This window comes from Saccostrea echinata, unplaced genomic scaffold, assembly GCF_033153115.1.
Source record: "Saccostrea echinata isolate AGI-Se365-2 ecotype Australia unplaced genomic scaffold, CSIRO_AGI_Sech_v1 ptg000047l, whole genome shotgun sequence".
Lineage (NCBI taxonomy): Eukaryota > Metazoa > Mollusca > Bivalvia > Ostreida > Ostreidae > Saccostrea > Saccostrea echinata.
In genome coordinates this window covers 11042537-11061023 of record NW_026889796.1, presented here as the reverse complement: position 1 = coordinate 11061023, position 18487 = coordinate 11042537, and the positions used below count along the sequence as shown (strand labels likewise).

The 18487-nt window shown below is 30.1% G+C and overlaps 1 protein-coding gene across 2 annotated transcripts; it reads left to right on the top strand.

Annotated features, from left to right (window-relative positions):
- The first annotated feature begins 2931 nt into the window (after positions 1–2931).
- On the top strand, positions 2932–10292 carry LOC133202363 (uncharacterized). 2 transcript variants are annotated; one of them, XM_061338177.1, is made up of 18 exons: positions 2932–2983; positions 3066–3137; positions 3882–4033; positions 4260–4390; positions 4677–4812; positions 5007–5075; positions 5399–5517; positions 6224–6305; positions 6505–6672; positions 6758–6844; positions 6960–7054; positions 7306–7413; positions 7913–7973; positions 8066–8170; positions 8806–8870; positions 9017–9088; positions 9170–9339; positions 9770–10292. In XM_061338177.1, the coding sequence occupies exons 2-18, from the start codon at positions 3083–3085 to the stop codon at positions 9988–9990; spliced, it is 1896 nt and encodes a 631-aa protein (XP_061194161.1). In that variant the 5' UTR covers positions 2932–2983; positions 3066–3082; the 3' UTR covers positions 9991–10292. The 2 variants fall into 2 exon arrangements, with proteins under 2 accessions (XP_061194161.1, XP_061194162.1); XM_061338178.1 differs by having other exon boundaries at positions 2944–2983; positions 3079–3137.
- Positions 10293–18487: the final 8195 nt, after the last annotated feature.

Below are 18487 nucleotides of genomic sequence, written 5' to 3'. Positions count from 1 at the left end.
TTACATATTTTTTTTATTCTACTGACTTTTTAATGTAAAGATGCAATTCAATGTAAAACTAAAGTCTCCACAATGGCAAGAAATTATTCAAGGCAAAAAATAGTTATTTCCTGGAGATCTATGTCATAGTGTAGATAAAGTAAGAATTTTTCATGTGTTTAAAATTTGTTTATGAATTAACCGGAATTATTTTTAAGCCTGATTCTAGTGCATTTAATATTGATCACTGCCAATGTATAAGTCAATAATATATTCTATGTAAATATAGTTAACGCTTATTCATCATTATGCTATCTATAATTTTTCAATAAAATAAATATGCTCAATATTTTGAATGCATAGAAACCATATAGGCTCTATATTTTAAATACACAGAAATGACATATATCCTACCTCAAACAAGGGTTTTAAGTTTTCAACAATTAACTCAGTGAAAAAGATGAAGATAACGAACAGTGATTGATCTCGAAAAAATTATAAACAATGCAATTCTGTGAAGAAGGCATATAATACGGACTCCCGAAAATTCCAGAGGTGGATTCAGGTTCCTAGGAGGAGTTAGCATCCCCTGTTGACAGTATACACCCCCCTTATCCGAAAGACCCCGCAACTTTCATTTCAAAGTGTCGCGGAAAGTAGACGATGGAAAAGTTGAAATCATCTCATTTGTCAAACAATTTAGTTCTCAGGTGGCCCTTATCGTCTATAGTCAATAAAACATCCAAATATGAAATAGATGTGTCAGACTCTGTGGTATCTTTTATTAAATTCACTGGGATATATCAAGTCGACATAGGAATGAAAGAAACTATTTTAATTGATAATACATCGTCGATATATTTAAATGTTGAGATGAAGGCTATAGAAAAAGTTTTTGAATAAATCAAAGAATCCGATTAGTGAAGAATCGAAAAATTTACAGCAATACAAAAATATATTATCAATTATCAGATGATATCACAGCTACTGAAACAGGGTTCGACCCCCTTTCATTGATAAAGGTTTTTTTTTTTTTTTTTTTTTTTTTTTTTTTTTTTTTTTTGCAAAAATAGTAAAAGTATAAAAATGTTAGTACGATGAAGATATTGACTAAAATTTCTCAAATTGAGTTGTGGGAGTAGTAAAAGTTATCATTGGTAACAAATAGTGACAAATATTTCGAGTAATATTTTGAAATGGTATCCTAAGTATACGGAAATGAAAATAGGAAAATGTGTGTACCTATCATTTTGTTCACAATAAATATACACTAAATGATTTTCAATATACAGAATCAGAGAGTGCCCGCTTAGGGCTGTTGTTGGAAAGTTACAACTGTACTTAATTCATGTATGTTTAGAATTAAATATTGTACATAAAGATGGTAAGGTGACATGTCAAAAATTACTTATATGTGTATAATAACTACAAATCTTAAAACATAATCATACATTAATCAAACATACAGACAGATAACCAATACGACTTTTAAATTTATAAATACATTTTTCTCATTGTAAATCATTTCTTTAATAAAATTCTAAAACGTTACAATAAAATCTAATGTGTCACAGAAAAGTGTTGATAGAAAAGCAGACAAATGGACAGACCACAATATTCTAAGGTTTCTTTTTCATTTGGTTAACTCCTTGTGCATAGATCATTTTTACGATGAAGAACATTTAACCTACCATGTAGCATTACTCAAATATATATTCGGATGAAACATACGTTATCAGGTCTTGTATCATTTGTAGGTCATTTTTATGACTTAAAGATTGTTCTTATTTTGCATGATATTTTTAACATTTAGTTTCTTGACTCAGAGCACAGTAAACTCAATATATATTAATGCAATAAGTATTTTGATACCCAAGGAACCCAAAAAAGTGTTTTGTTTTCTGTTCATAATCCTCTTTACACTAAAACACAATGTTTTACCCTCCTACAAAGAATAAAAATCCTCTAAAACAGTTTTTCATGTTTTGCAACCTATATGACATTCACTAATTTGCTTGAATTTCTCCAAAATTATTATAAAGGCATATAATTTAAACAGTTACAAAATATAAATATGGGAAATAAACGAGTTTTGTAAAGGGAGATAATCCAAATTACACATAATTAAAGCTTGGACTTAACAGAAAAACTATGAAAATTGCATGACCGTAGGAACCGGGGGTGCACGGTGGGCCGTGTCACCCAATAATTTTGCCGATATATAGAACACTATATAGAATCAGCTACTAATATACTTTTGCACCCTCAATAATAATGACTGATGACTTTTTTTTTATTTTGCTCTTAAGGATTTTTGGTAGTTGATAGTGCCCGCAACTGAAAATGTATGCCCCCCCCCAAGTGAAATTGCTTATTACGGGCTTGAATGGGTCTGAAAACACATACAAATATAAATTAACAGCAAGAAAATTTGGTGAAGGCGGGACGGATAAAGGTAACTTACAATTTTTTTTTTTTTTTTTTTTTTTTTTTTTTTTTTTTTAGAAAAGTCCATCCTCCAAGGCTGTAGGCGAGAAATGAGGCAGGTTGACGCGCTGCGAGGCCTTAGTTTTAATTTTTAGATTTTGTTTGGTCAATCTCTGCATCTCCTACGACATGAAATAAAATAACCATTATCAGTCATCGCCATATAATCTTTCAGACTTACGTACCTTCTATGAAGTTTTTTATTGATTGCTATAAAATTCCTAAGTAAGCATAAATTCATATATTAGTGCACATAGGTCCAATAAAGTTGGCCATGTACCGATATGCAATTGTAACTTTGTTATAACTTCAGGAGGAAATTATAGACACTGTTTTCTTTCAAGATTTTTAAAGATTGTACGAGAAGATCGGATCACAATAAAATTCTTTAGGTAAGTACGTTCAGGTCCAGTAAATTTTAAAGTTTACCTGGGTTAGAAGGCCTCATTTAGCATATAAATCAACAATAACAAATGCCCTTTCAATCTCTTTAACTGGGACAGGTCATTGTTTATAGGTAGGTTTTCATTTATTTGGACAACAAGTGTTTTATTGTGTTTACAAAATGAGGAATACTTTCGTAATGTAATTATATATAGTTTTTACTTTCAGAAGAATGAATGTATATTTGAGACTGACGGTGTTTCTCGTGCTATTTTTCATAAAGGGAGGTAAGAGTATTTTCTATTTATTGATATAAAATTTTCTTTCCAGTGATACAAAATGTGGATCGATTCACAACATAAACATGTGAAAGATACTTGAATTGAAGTGATCTTTGTTGTTCTGAAAAAAAGACCATGGCCTCCGAATGAATTTTTAACACCGTTCCACTTCATTTATTTACAAAGGCGAATCCAGCACCGGTGCGCCCCCCCCTCCCCGTTTGATTTTTTTTTTGAAATTCTGCTTGTATAACAAGCATTTTAAGCTTCAATGCAGCCCCCAGATCTCCGCCTTCTACTGCCCCCCCCCTTCCTGGATCCGCCACTGATTTTCTCTATGCAAGATTGTTTTTTCTTCATCTTTAATCAATGAAAATGTTTCATGAAGTTTTTCAGAATATTTTATCACTAGTTAAGGAAAATTTCACATAATAAAAAAAACACTATTTATTATCATTGAAATTTTGTACATGTATTAATTTATAGTAGGTTTATCAATAATTTCGTTATCTGCAGATTTTGGCATTATATCATAATAGTTAAAAATCACCTTTTAGAACACATATTTTAACCGTCTTTTCGTTTCATTAATTTCGTCACTTTTGTCATCTTTTCTAAATTATGAGCATAAACATAGAGTTGACTTATCTAAAGCACTAAGGAAAGATATACAGTAAAATCAATGGTAATTTTTTTTATTAAATTAAAGATAACATGTATAACGTACATGAATTTGTTTTTATTTTCAAGGTGAAGGTTTGTCATCTAATCTCGATGACCTTAAGAAGGAATTTGGGGCTTGGTTACTGAAGCGTTCCCCCGAGTATTCTACCTTAATAGGCGTTTACAAATACAATGACCGGGTGGAAGATTTTTCATATGACAGGTTCCAGAATGAATATGTAAGAAATATTTTAATGTATCCTTTTTTTAATTTAATAGAAATTAAGAACTCTTTGTGAAACATTAATTTTACAAAATGTGAATGTGCAAGGTGTGATATTATTAATTTTATATTAAGTTCACAAGATAAATATTTATATCATAAATACTATTTTAAAGTAGCGTGTGAATTATCTTGTATCACCATTTACAAAAGAATAATTATTAGTAAAATGTTTAATTTAGAACAAATACGTAAGTCTTCTAAGCAATTTGAAAAAAATTGATTACGATCGACTTACACCAGAGGAAAAGACAGATTTCGATATCTTAAACGACATATTATCAACGGTTATTAATGGATATGATTGGAGAGAGTAAGTACTTTTTACTACATATAGAACTGGAATAAAGAAAATTAATATTTAATATGCATTTTAAGGAAATTTAATCATATTAATTATTTGTTCTTGGCAGATAACTGGCATCAAAACAAAAACCCGAAGTTCTAAATTCAATTCAAAGCCAATTAAATGCATAATTTGATTTTTTTTTCAAAACATCCATTTTTAATACAATTTATGTTCAAATTATCTTAAGCTTCAGCAGACTTCAAATTTTATAATTCTATTCTTTGTATTTTAATTGTCTTATTAAATTTAGTTACAGTGCGTTGAACCCGGTTAACTTTCTCGAAAGTCCACACGTATTGCTACCATATTATGTACAAATAACACCATTTGACACAGTGGGTGACTATGAAAACTACCTTAATCGACTGGAAGCATATCCAAATGAGGTGAATTTCTGTTACTCTTATCATTATATAATTTTATGAATAAATATAAGGCCGTCTATTCATCACTATGAATTGAATTAATTTTTTTTATGACAATAAGTATCAAAATATACACTGAAAAGAATTACCTTGGGTATAAATGTTTACATCATTATCAATAAACATTCAATAGATAAAATCGTTTTACATTTCAGATGGACCAATTGATAATACGATTTAATAAATCAATAGAAAAAGGACACACATATAATAATGTTTCGGTGGTATGTATAGAAAAATCGGATCATTCAGCAGTATTGTTTAAACATTCAACACCTGATGTATATCCAGTCGTAAAAATTGCTTTTAAAAAATTACAGAATTACGTGTTACACAACCTGAAATATAGTGTACTAATATGATTTTGATTTAAATTTAAATCTTAAAATCTTCATGAATTTAAAGAACACAACGGAAATAAAGGAAGAACATCAAAGTAAAACTTTTGGCCAGGCAATTAATGAAATTAAATTGAAAAAAAAAGATTTTGAGATGATTTTTTTTTAATTTAAATTTTTACCATTATCTGTCTTCTTTTTAATTTCAGAGCCGTGTCCCAGGGGCTATTGAAGGCCTTCTTAAAGGTGCAAACAATACCAACTTTATTCTCTACAAGCCATTTCTAGATAAACTGACAAATCTAAAAACCGTGAATGATTCCAGAAAGTAAGTTTTTTTTGAATAATTTTAATCTATATAAATATCAAATATTCTATTTCTTTTATCACAATTCTTAAAATATATTTTAATTGGTTTTTAGACACAAAATTTAAAAATAATATTTTAAAAATAAATTTCTTATATGATTCCTCGTTAAGTTTTGTCTGATTTTATCTTATATATTCATGTGTATGGTTGCATTTTTTAAAAAACCTTTTTTTTTTTTTGTATGCTTAGAAAGGGGTATTCTAGAGTAAAGATATGTTCTGAGCGCCTTCCTAGAGAAAAGGGCATAAGAAAAATAGTAATGCCTGTCTCTTAGTTTTCTATTAATGAGAAGGCATTCTACCATATTCCTGTAATCAAAATATACTAACTAAGATTTCTGTATTTATTTTTATAAAATTTCTAAATCAAATAAGAATGTAAGATTTGTAAGAAAGACTACCAAGCCAGGGATGTTGTAGCATATTTGGACATGCATTGAAAGGCGTTTCAACAGTAAAAATTTTAACATTAAAAGTCTCAAAGGTGAAAGGCACATTGAACGACAACAAGGAGCATTTGTCTTTTTATCCCAATACATTTTTTTCTTATATCGACAGACATTTCAGAAAAGGAGAAGGGTTCTTGGTCTGTCTTAAAGCCCTGACTGCCTCAACCTCATTAAATTTTTAAACAGCACATAAAGACACATTTTTTTCTATTACAGAGTAATACTTAGAGACAGAGCGGAGACGGCTGTTCAGATCATTATCCAGAAATTTAGAGACTTAAAAAGTTACCTTGAAAATGTACGTTACTATACAAAATAAGTAAAATTTGACATTTTTGAAATATATCCCGCTGTTCGCGAAAATATTATGCTTCACATTTGTTATTTGATATTGCTTGTACCTTCAATTTTCTGTTCGTTTATTTGAATTTCAATCAATGAAGATTCTCTGTGTTGATTGCAATAAATTGCTCTCGCTTCTAATCTTATTTCAAAAGGTGTATTTTCAACATGTAAGAAGTGGTTACGGGGTAAGTAGCTGGGATAATGGAGGTGAATTCTACAAAGAATGTCTACGTTGGCACCTCTCTCTGGATTTGTCACCAGAAGAAGTCCATCACAAGGGTTTACAGGAAGTGGAGAGAATTTCTTCGGAAATGAAAAAGGTGAGTCAAATTTCGAACATCAAAAAATCGGATAGAAATTCATTTGTACCGAATTATAAGAAAATAATATCTTTTCTTTTTCTAGGTCTTGATGAAGCTTAATCACCAGGGCTCTGTAAAAGAGTTTTTTGATGGCCTTAAGAATAATTCTGCGTATTATTTCCAAACTGCAGTAAGAATACTTCAAAATATATATTTCTAAATGGTCTGTAAAAGCAGAGTGATTTTTATGACATGTCCTGAAGTTATTTTTATTTTAGATAAAATACATAATATTTCAATTTTAGGATGAAATAATACAGTGGTACAAGAATGCACTTACAAACGAAATAAATCCCAAGTTGTCAACATTATTCAAAGACATTCCTGATCTACCAGTTGAGTAAGTATTTTATATATATATATATATATATATATATATATATATATATATATATATATATATATATATATATATATATATATATATATATATATATATATATATATATATATATAGTGTGTATGTGGTATAGTGTGTGTGCATTTGTGTGTGTGTGTGATGAATATATATGCATAAGTTTGAGCATGTAATATTTCCACTGGATACCTTACAGTTAAAATGCTTATGTATTTAACAATTTGTTTTTATAGTGTGAAGGCAAATCCAGCAGGGGGGATAAGTGGTCAATATGTTCCGGGGCCGGCAGACGGATCACGCCCCGGAGAGTTTCTTGTCAACGTTAATCACCCGAATAAATCGTACGTTTCTTTTTTATTTAGTAACCTGAATAAAATATCAGTTATAAAATTAAAATACAACAGATCTCCAATTTTTAATAATTTGCAAAAGTGGGTTAACTTTCTGTAACAGTTTTTCAAATTAAAGCTTAAAGGAATAACTCGGTTTGAAAGAAGCTTCCAACAATTTTCTCTACTATACAAAATTGAAACTGTTTTTTCAACACTATTGTGAGTTTTCTCTCTGTCCTCATTTGCAAAATCATATTTTTAAGCACGTACTATGATAATTAAGAAATTTTTTAAGATATATAAAATTAATATCTATGTTTTAGTGTCATTGAATGTTTCAGCTATAAAATTGCATATTATTATTATATAAATATGAGTAATCAGCTATGCAGAGACAGAGCTTAGGGTTATGAAATTTGTTCTATGTTGCGGCTGTAAACACATGGTAGAGTGGTCTTTAAAATTGCTATGTATTATATGAATTCTATTTTTGTTGCTTTCTTTACAGACTTTCGATCACATTCATGGCTTTACTTATTCATGAAACAAATCCAGGTCATCATTTACAGGTGAAACATATTGCTTTAGAAAATATTTTTGTTTTCTTTCCTGTTATATTATAAGAGAGTAAACTTTATTTACCTTTTTTGCTTTTTTTAAGATAAGTGTTGCGTCGAATGCCAAAATCCCTAGTTATAGGAAATACAAGGATGCACATTTCTACAACATTCCCTTTGAGGTCCCTTTTTATACAGCATATATTGAGGTATCATAGAGATATTTTATTTAATTATTTAATGTCACTGGGGAAAATACGTGCCTACATTCACTGCACATACGGTGTATTGTCCTCCAACCATTATGACTTCCAGTGATATGAATAATGATGATGATGGTTTCAGAAATTATATCTTCAGTTTTTATGAGATCGCATGTTCAATTAATGACAAATTGGTGCTTTTCTGAACACAGAATTACCATTTTTAACTGCAATAAAGCATCTGCAATGAACTTTCATATTTCATGTATAATTTAAACTGCATGTTAAAATTTTTTCTTTGTTTCGTGTGTTTCTTTAGACGACAATATGTGTTGTGAGATTAGGTACGTAATAATATATCTGGTATGCACTGGGTAACAATATTGTACAATCACAGTCCTTTTAATTCTGAAACGTATAAAGTGATGTTGATGAAAATGATATAATTGATATCACCGCTTGTGGTTGAAAATGCAAAAATTATGTGCTTGTTCATAATATTTCTGTCAAAATTGTATTCAGAATATGTTTCAGTTCTTCTTTAGTTCTTTTTTTTTTGAGCTTGAAACTATATATGATATTATATTTATTACCTTTCTTTCATTATTAACTATTAAATATATGTATCCCAATGTTTTCAGGGTTGGGCATTGTATGCAGAATCGCTGGGTGAAGAATTGAATTTATACAAAACTGACTATGACCTGTGAGTATGTCTTATGTTATAGAAAGTCATCGAAACAACACCGATATTTTTTTTAATATTTGAGAACTTTGATGCAACTGCTGAAAAGAAGCCGCTTATTTAATATGTTCATGGAAAGTTGTCTTGATTAAACGTTCTTATTTCAGCATGGGAAGATACAGGACTGAAATATTTAGAGCAGCTCGTCTTGTTGTCGATACGGGTTTACATTATTTCAAGTAAGTTAATAAGAAATAATTTTCTAAAGCATGTCATACAATACACACGTTGAAATTTAAAAAAAATATCTTACTTTGTAGCTGGACACGTGATCAAGCAATGCAGTACATGCTGAATCACACCTCGGCTGATGAGATCATGTTAGCAAGAGAAATTGATCGATATATAACATTGCCAGGCCAAGCATGCGCATACAAAATTGGGGAGCTCAAAATAAAAGAATTACGAATAAAGGCTCAAGATGAGCTAGGTATAGTTTATAATGACGTTTTATACATTAAGGTTTAAGAGGAAAAAAACTCTTCTTGAATTTCTAGAGTTAAGTGCCGTGAATATTATCAGAACTTCATAATGCTATAAAATGGTTGAATACATTCTTCCACATTTTTAATCTATCAATTCAACTTGGCTATAGTGAAATAAATTTTAAGTAATTCTTAAAAGAGCTAATTTTTAAAATGTTTTAAGATTAAACCATTTTGATTAAATCTAAAGTCTTTGATTAATTTGTAAACTATATAGAACGAGATATAACTATACATATGTTCACAAGTATTGAAATATTTGCATACCTGCTTCATTCATTATGTATTTGACATTTTGTAGATAGGGTATTTTGTTTGGGATATCACTATAGTCATTTTAATGGTTCAGCATCAAAATATTTTTTTTCATTTAAGGAACCAAATTTGATATCAAAGATTTCCATTCGACAATTTTGAAAGATGGCGCCCTTCCTCTAAGTATCCTGGAGAAGAATGTCATTCAGTGGATCGCGGAAACGAAGAACAAAACTACGGAAACAAAAGAGCAGTGCATTTCCGGTTCCTCTGCACTACTTACTAACTTGAAATTGTTTCTGATTATTTGCTTTGCTTTAACAGTTAAATCATGGATTTAACCCCAACTTCCCTTTTCGTCGTTTAATATGCATATGCTGCCATATTTTCAAAATGCAATTTCTCATTATAATTACATTTCGTAATTCACTTTTCAATTTTATCCTGCCATAGATTCACACAAAATCAATTACATTATTTGACATTACATCAATTTTCCAATAAGCAAAAAATAAGAATTTACAAAGGCTTTTGCAATATATTATTGACAGTGTCATGATGTTGCTCAGTTTTGGTTTATTTAATTTTCTATTACAGTTATATTTTTCAAACATTCAAGATTATTTTGGTTTCCTTATTTAGTTACTCTACATTTATATAATTTAAAAAAAAAATAAAGAATGTCAATTCACATTTCATACACTCAAGGATAAAATGAATATTAATATTGTTATAATCTTTACCATGCAAGTGCTAAATATTGTGGTTACTCTGTACTAATGTCTTGTTTATATTCCATTCCGATTATCATCGCTAATTATCTTTACCTTTATGATACTATACTATTTTATCTGTGTATCTTTAATTAAAGATTTTTTTTTTGGAGTCCTTAGAATTTACAATAGAGTCAATTTTTTGTGTCAGTTACTAGGCAGTCACTAGGCTGGATTTTTATAGGCACACTACCATCACAATAATGTTGTCTTACATATACACCTAAAGTTTACATATAGTTTATATATTTACATTGTAACATTTTAAATAATGTGTGTGTTCAATAAATTCAAATTGACAATTATTATCCAAATAAAGTACATCTGTTCTTGAGAAGATTTTTTTAAAGATTGAATCATATCTATTCCATTGTAAAACTTTGAATCCTTTTTGTGGCCATGATAAGAAAATACTTATATCTGATCTTCCAAGACATATGCTGCATATAAATACGAGGATTGTTACAACGCACTTTGAAAAATTACGCACTTTGAAATTTTTTTTCAAACTGCGTTAATTTTGGGACAACGTTAACGCACTTTAAAAAAAAAAATCTTTTCAAAGTGCGTTAATATCGACCATATTAACGCACTTTGAAAAAAAAATGTGCACGGCTTGGTCAATATTCTTGCAAATTTTAGGTATCATAAAAAATTACATGTATTTGAACCTGGTTGGATAACTTTTCGGTGATGACGTCAGGATCTGAGATATAAATGTTTTAAAGATTTTTAGGAGTTGTCTTTTTTCCAAAGGTAACTGTTATAAAAAGGAAATGGGTCTTGGAAATAATGGAGGAATGATTGTTTAATAGAACAGTTTCGTTTCTTTTTTTCTTTTCTTTTTTTAAAATTTTATCCAGTCTCTAATACGTTCGGTAGATGTAGGTGTCGATAAGTGACTTAAAACATCGCATTTTTCTTAGGGAAAAGGGGGCAATTATGATTTTTTCCATATCATGAAAATTATCTCTCTCCCTCTCTCTCTCTCTCTCTCATCTATTTTTCTAGCTATCATATTCATCTATCTATCTATTGTGAACATATATGAAACAATGGTTGACTCATTTATTTGAAAGTAAAAAAATAAACCTTAGCCACATTACTCACTCGACTGAAATTTTTACCTCGTTCACTAAAAAACTTTTTCTCAAAAAAATTATGCAGTCAGATTACTTCTAAATCTGTAATTTGATATCATAAAAACGCTAGACATGTCAATTAGCATGTTTTAATTCCCATGCAAATGCATTTTTCCGAGGAATCATTGTGGATACATTTTGAATAAAGGTTATGCGGCTCTCTTCCTTTATATAATAGGGTGCGCAATTTTTTTTTCAGGAAAGCTTATCTCAATTTCTTCATCTATTTTACGTTACCTCAAATTTATTGAGAGAAATAATAATGTCATACCAGTTATGTAAATACATATATTTATGTAGGAAAGATTGAGTGTTGGGCTGAGGGACTTTCTACCTGTCTTCTCGTTCTCGATTAGGGTAGATCATACATCAGTTTTTCAGAAGAAATATAACAAATTAATGTTGTCTATTATTAAAATCTAAGTCCAGAATTTTTGTTTTATACATATTTTTTTCAAAGTGCATTAAGTGTCTACATGGTAAAAAATGTTGATGTACACTCTTAACGCACTTTGAAAAATTTCTTCAAAGTGCGTTGATTTTGTCCCAATTTTAACGCACTTTGAAAATTTTTTTCAAAATGCGTAATTTTTTCAAAGTGCGTTGCCACAATCGTTCAATAAATAATGCAAAATGCGATCTAAAAATAAGAAAAGCACAAGAAGCAGTTTCTTTATATCTTTGATTACTCAAAGTATTCAACTACATAAATATTGTTAATCAGAAACTCAAGCATCTTTTTGATATGTACTTCAGAGTACTTGTGTGTACAATCAGAATGTTTCTTAACAAAATATTGCAAATTGACCAATGACTAGATAAGTAAATATACGAGTTCCATTTTTATTGAAAAAGCAGCTGTCTATGATGTCAAAAAGCCTGAATTTTAATTTATCGTGGCGAATGGTTGTATAAAGTGTTGAAAAGTCGTACGTTTTGATGTTATTTTTGGTAGAATTTTGTGATTTCGAATTTTCTAAAAAAAATTTTGAAGTGTTTAAGTATCCATATCTGATTTACACCGCTTCTGGAATATTTTGTTTTACAGTACTCCAGAAGTTTCACCTTCATTGCTGTTAGTATTTTAGTGAAGAGTAATGTATTTAAGGTACATGCATTGGTATATATTTAATATTTTAAAGTTTTAATAATGATCAATGTGCACCGCGCGCGCGCTAAGAAGTCTCCCTAGATTTGAAACTTCTCCCTAAATTTTTCTCTGAGGACGAAGTGATATCTCCCTTGCGGATTCAGGTTGGTTGGTTCCTGGCAAGCAATCCTTCGTAAACCTCTAAGTAATGATCCTAAGCGACTACAAGATACCATGATGAAACTCAATCGCTATGACTTCATCTTCAAATTCTTAAAGGGAAAATAACTTATGATTGCAGATACATTAAGTAGAGCTTACATGCAAAAAGTTGATCTAAGAGAAAATCATCCAGATATATTCGAGATATCAATAAATGAAAAGCTGAAAAACTCTAGAATACAAGACTTTAGAGAGGCGACAATAGAAGACCCTGATCTACAAGAAAATGATAAAAATAATCGAAACAGGATAGCCAGCAAGTAAGGATTCCCTGAAAGATTACTATAGACCTTACTATTAAATTCGGGACACTCTCAGTGTGTATCAAGTAATTGTTATCAAATGGGAAGCAATAATGATATCTAAAAGTCAGTGACAAGAAATGTGCGAAGGAGGGACAGTGTTAGTTTGAGGCACTCATGGAGCAATGGAATATGCCCTGCCCAGAAACAGGACACAGTTCAAATGAAATGCTTCAAAGACCGATCAGCACACTGATTTCAAAATTAAACCAAAGGGGGAAGCAAACAAAATTCACGACGCAATAGGAAAAGGGGAACTAGATGTATAAAGAAATACCATGATGAAAAGGCACGAGATCTACCTTACCTACAAATTTGACCAAATGTATATATAGGAAATAACTGGAAATGTTCATATTTGGATATTTTACTAGAAAAAACGTTAATGGTAACCTAGCAACGAAACTTTATGATAAACATGATGACTTCAATTTTCCAATCGTCAACTTCCCTTAATTATGTAGTAATATACCTTTAACACCTGCATATGGTTTTTTTGTCTCCCATTTGATTCAATGCGCAAGAGCATGCTCTACGTATGAACACTTTCTAAAATGAGGCAAGCTATTGACAAACAAGTTGATGAAACAAGAATATCAATAGTCTCGTTTGAAGTCATCATTTCGCAATATTTATGGTCGATACAATGATCTTGTCATCAAATGCCACCTATCATTACGTCAAATGCCGCATGACGATTTTCATACTAATTGTTAGGCCATTATTTACACACTGTATTATCTACGGATTTTTCTGTTTTTACAAAACCTGACAAGGAGCACAGGACGGGAGTGCTCAGTCTGCAGGGATTGCTTCCTCCTCTATAGCAGCACTTGATTCCACCTCTGATGTTTTTAGAGGTTCGTGTTTGCTCTGCTCCTGATTTGTATTGTTTCAATGTACTTAGAGCTTGAATACTGTTCATTATTTCCATATTTCATGCCTGGTGACTACACTTATCTTGTACAGTCACAAAATGGAGGTTAATAGAGAGGTTAAGTTACAAGTAACGTAACAACGTGTATGCGTAATTTTCACGTGCACGTTATATTTGACGTACACGTACATATGTGAATATGTGCATATCATCGCTAGAAGGGAGTAAAGTAGATTCGTGCTATAGTGTTTAATGTCTAATTCTCGTAAAAATAGAATGTAAATGTAAAGTTTTAAAACAAAGGATACCCAGTACTAGAGATATCATGTACAATGAATTATTTTTAACATTTTAATTTTCGTTGAATTATTATGAATAAATAATGTTTACACTTCATGAAGTTTTGTTTGTTTTTTGTTAAACATCCCTCCCAAGAATTTTTCACTCATATGGAGACACCTTCATAGTAACGCATTGAGGCTGCTTTGTTTGTATTCAGTATCTCTACAATTCAAACTTTTCATGCGTTTTAAGAGTAGGAACATCCATAAAAATAATTTACAGAAATTGAAATAAATTAAAACAACTATATCCCTTCCTCAAGATATAAAGCGTTTCACAAAACTCAAATTCCTCAAATCGGTGGGGGTATTCCCGACAGGAAAGTTATTCAATACGATAACATGGAATGGTTCGATTATAATGCAAAGAAAGAGGCCGATACACAAAATCTGTACAGTTAACAGAAAAATACTTGTCAGAGCATCCCCCGGTCATTTTAAGTGCCTGCTTTTACATGTTTTGATATGTATGAAAATTTGTAACTTAACCTCCCTAATAAACCTTAAACAATTATTTTAAAAAAATCACTTTAAGGAATAGTCTCTTACTGCTTTATGATCAGAAGTATATACCAATCTTAAAGTGAGAAGGAATAAAAAGCTTTTTATCATCCTGAAAGGCAGAGACGTTAAGTGTATGTAAAAAGACCTCTTCCGAACTACATGCAACGTATACGGAAAGTATTTCGCTCCTTCGGTATGTTGATAATATGATGTACATATTATAGTATGGAATATTTAATGTTCATGAGAGTTTAATTATTAGAAGAAAAAAAATGAGTGGTTATTATTGATGAATTTTACACATAGATTTACAGAAAGTAATGTAACTTTAAATATGTTTAGAAAAAAAAGAAACTTTAAATATGCAATGAATTCATACTAGAACTACTGTGTGCTAGTATATTATTTTATTTCCTTAACGATCGAGTTTATATAAAGAAAATATTTATTTGCAAAAGTGAAATGCATACGGAGTGAAAGGTGTAAGAAAGAGTTTAAAAAATACTATAGTTTTATGAAGAATAACATTGAAATACACAAGAGAAGTTTATAGTGCCATTTGAGGGGCCTTCTCCTGTAGGCAGAATAAACATGCTGCTTGATATTAAACTGTTGAAAGTAAGAGATATAGATGTAACATTTTGCACATATATTGCTTGAGACTATTAACGACCTTGACCTTTAACCTACTTTTCAAAATAGTTCAGATACAGCATATTTTGGACATTTTAGAAGCAAGTAGCTATTTAGTATGTAAACAGTTTGTCAGAAAATATTATGAAAAATGCCAGCATTACAGATCACATTACTTTGACCTTTGACCTACTTTGCAAAAATAATTTAACTTAGCCTTCATGTTTTGGATTCTTAGAGGTAGAGTTTTGATAATTAGCATTTATACCACAATTTATGAGCTTATGACACTGTACTTTTGAAACTGTATGATATACAGTTACCACACAATCTGAAATTTAAAAATATGAAAATAAATCGTGATAGGTATACCGAAATGGATGGCTGTAAATTGACAATTGCAGTAAAGATAGTCTGAAATCTCTTTTCGAGGATTGTTGGATAAAAAACATAGAAAAATGATAATCAGTTATTTCTTTCGATTTTAATTTCATTTATTCATTTTAGCTTCTGGGGTTGGGGATCGGAATTACATTTCTGATTCTATCACAGTCTTATTATCCGTGGATTTATTTTTTTTTTCAGGCAAATGGTAGTAATTATATATAACAAATAAATAGCTGACCACCATAAGTAAGTTTTATTGCAAATGATTAATTTGTTCAGTTTTTAGATATGTAATATGCAAACGCTTTTCCCCTAATTACGTTTTCTTTTAGGATCTTTAACAAACACTATGCTGAACAACGTCATTGTGTTTAATACATCTACATCTCAGTGTTCATAGCTTGCATAGTGGAACAGTTCTTAAATTGTATTCCCGATCTCTCCTATTCGATAAAACATTTTTCTTTCTAGGCTTTTTTAACTTTTTACAACAAAAGTTGAAGAACAAAGTCCAGGAATAAAATCAATGCTAATGGCCTACTTAAAACAGTCATCCAAAAATATTTACTATTTATATCGCTCTATAGACAATTAAGACTAGAAATAAATCTTTTAATCAATATATAATCATTGATGATGAATCATCAGTCATTCATATTCAATCCGTTTGTCAAAGTTCCACGAATCATTTTTGCTCATTTTTGAAAAGCATATAAAGGGTAAAAATTGGTTCCTGAAATGCTATAGAAAAAATTACAAAATATTCCTTCCTTTTGTCTTGTGATGAAAAGTAAACTTCTTGAGGAATAATTTCTTGAAACATATCTCCCTCATATGTGATATTTTGCAGATTCAGGGTCCTGAGGCTTCAAGACCTTGAGTGTTGCACTTTTACTTAATGACAATAAGAATACAAATAATTAGAGTGCCTCTAACAATAAACTATTCAAAGCTGAATTGGAAATTTAGTACTGAGTGAGGATAATTTGGAATGCCTTTCTATTCTCAAATGTCTAAATATAGAGATACATGTACTAAAACAGATGCAAAGAATACGCATTGTGAACCCAACCACAGACTGGGACATAGACTGACATTCTTTGTTAGCTTAGTATAAAATATCTATTATCTATAATAATATTTTTTGCAATGTTAAAGATAGGGCGAGAATAAAACCCTCTATACAGTATATATTTTTGGAGATAAGTCCAAATTGGTATATCATTTGATTCCCGTTCTGCTAGAGAACTTTCATTTTAGTTAGGCAGGGCAAGAAAGAACCAAAACACTGAGGTAAAAATATTCACATTTTAAGAAGATGGATAACATTCATCGATAATTGTTTTCACAATTAATATGCTAAAAATCAATATTATACATTTGTAAATACCTTGTCCATGTGGTGTTGTACTGCTTCGTATATGTAGTTGTACGAAAAGTTTTTTTTTTAATCTGTTAATTTTTCTTTCTTTTTTCTTTTATGAAATGATTATTCTATACAATGTAGTTGTTTTGCGTTAAAATTTTGCTGCTTTGGTAGACCAATCCCCCTTCGTTTGCACACCACAGTTCTCTCATTTACAGAAATGTTCATAGTAAATGAAAGAACTCGCCATTGATATAAATCCTGCATAACAGGTGTAAATTCCAAAAGTATAGAGTTACAGACGTCCTGATAACTCATTAAATATTGTTTGAATGATTTGTTTAAACTTCGATCCATTGATGACGTAAATGACCTAACATTGAATATCGTGTCTAAATTTAGATCTTTTTTCCACGGAATGTTCTTTGTCCGCCATATTGGTATGCTTGCTTAAAATGTTTTGGTAATGTAAGTATATAATTAAGGTTTTCAAATATCACAACCTGCATAAAGTCTTGCAAAATTCGCGTAATATTTCTCTCGTTCTCTGTTTACCTATGAGTATTTCACCATAACAACTGCATAGTTAATGATAATATTGTGACAGCCATGTGTAAAAAATCATCGGCCATCGACAAGCTTTAGATGTAGTAGTAAGACAAAATTTAATAAGTAAAAAAAACTCAATCTTAATTATGAAAAAAGGAATCCTAGAGCAACTTGACTTTTTTAAAATTTAAACTTCTGAATAAAACGTTTATTTGAATTTTCTGGTTTAATTTTTAAGACACTTTCATTTTCCCCCACTCAAATCTCTGAAATTTAAAAGATCCTTGAAGTTTTCTTAATCAATAAAAAAAATGTAGAACGTTCTAGTCACATCCCCTTTTTAATTAAATGATGACATTTCAGAAGCTTTTCAGAAACAAATATACTAAGTAGACTGTTGTGCGATTAGATGAATTCCTAATATGCCAAGTAGATAAGCTGTTTTTTTTTTAAATCTATTTCAATGTATGTCTTCATGCAATTGAATTAATTTACGATTCAGTCTTTTAAATATGCTCATAAATGAATCAAAATAAAATTCACTAAAAGCTCACGTTTTCTTATTGAATTTATAGAAAAAACTAAAAACGAGTGAATTTCATTCACCTGACAGCGAAAATGGACAACAGTGACATTAAAATAAACCAGGATA

What these genes read in the sequence shown, in the direction of transcription:
- LOC133202363 (XM_061338177.1), top strand. Translation starts at nt 3,083, where the DNA reads ATGAATGTATATTTGAGACTGACGGTGTTTCTCGTGCTATTTTTCATA. An exon ending in ACCGTGAATGATTCCAGAAA is followed by an intron (nt 5,518 to 6,223) that starts GTAAGTTTTTTT and finishes TTTCTATTACAG; the next exon opens with AGTAATACTTAGAGACAGAG. An exon ending in ACGGGTTTACATTATTTCAA is followed by an intron (nt 9,089 to 9,169) that starts GTAAGTTAATAA and finishes CTTACTTTGTAG; the next exon opens with CTGGACACGTGATCAAGCAA.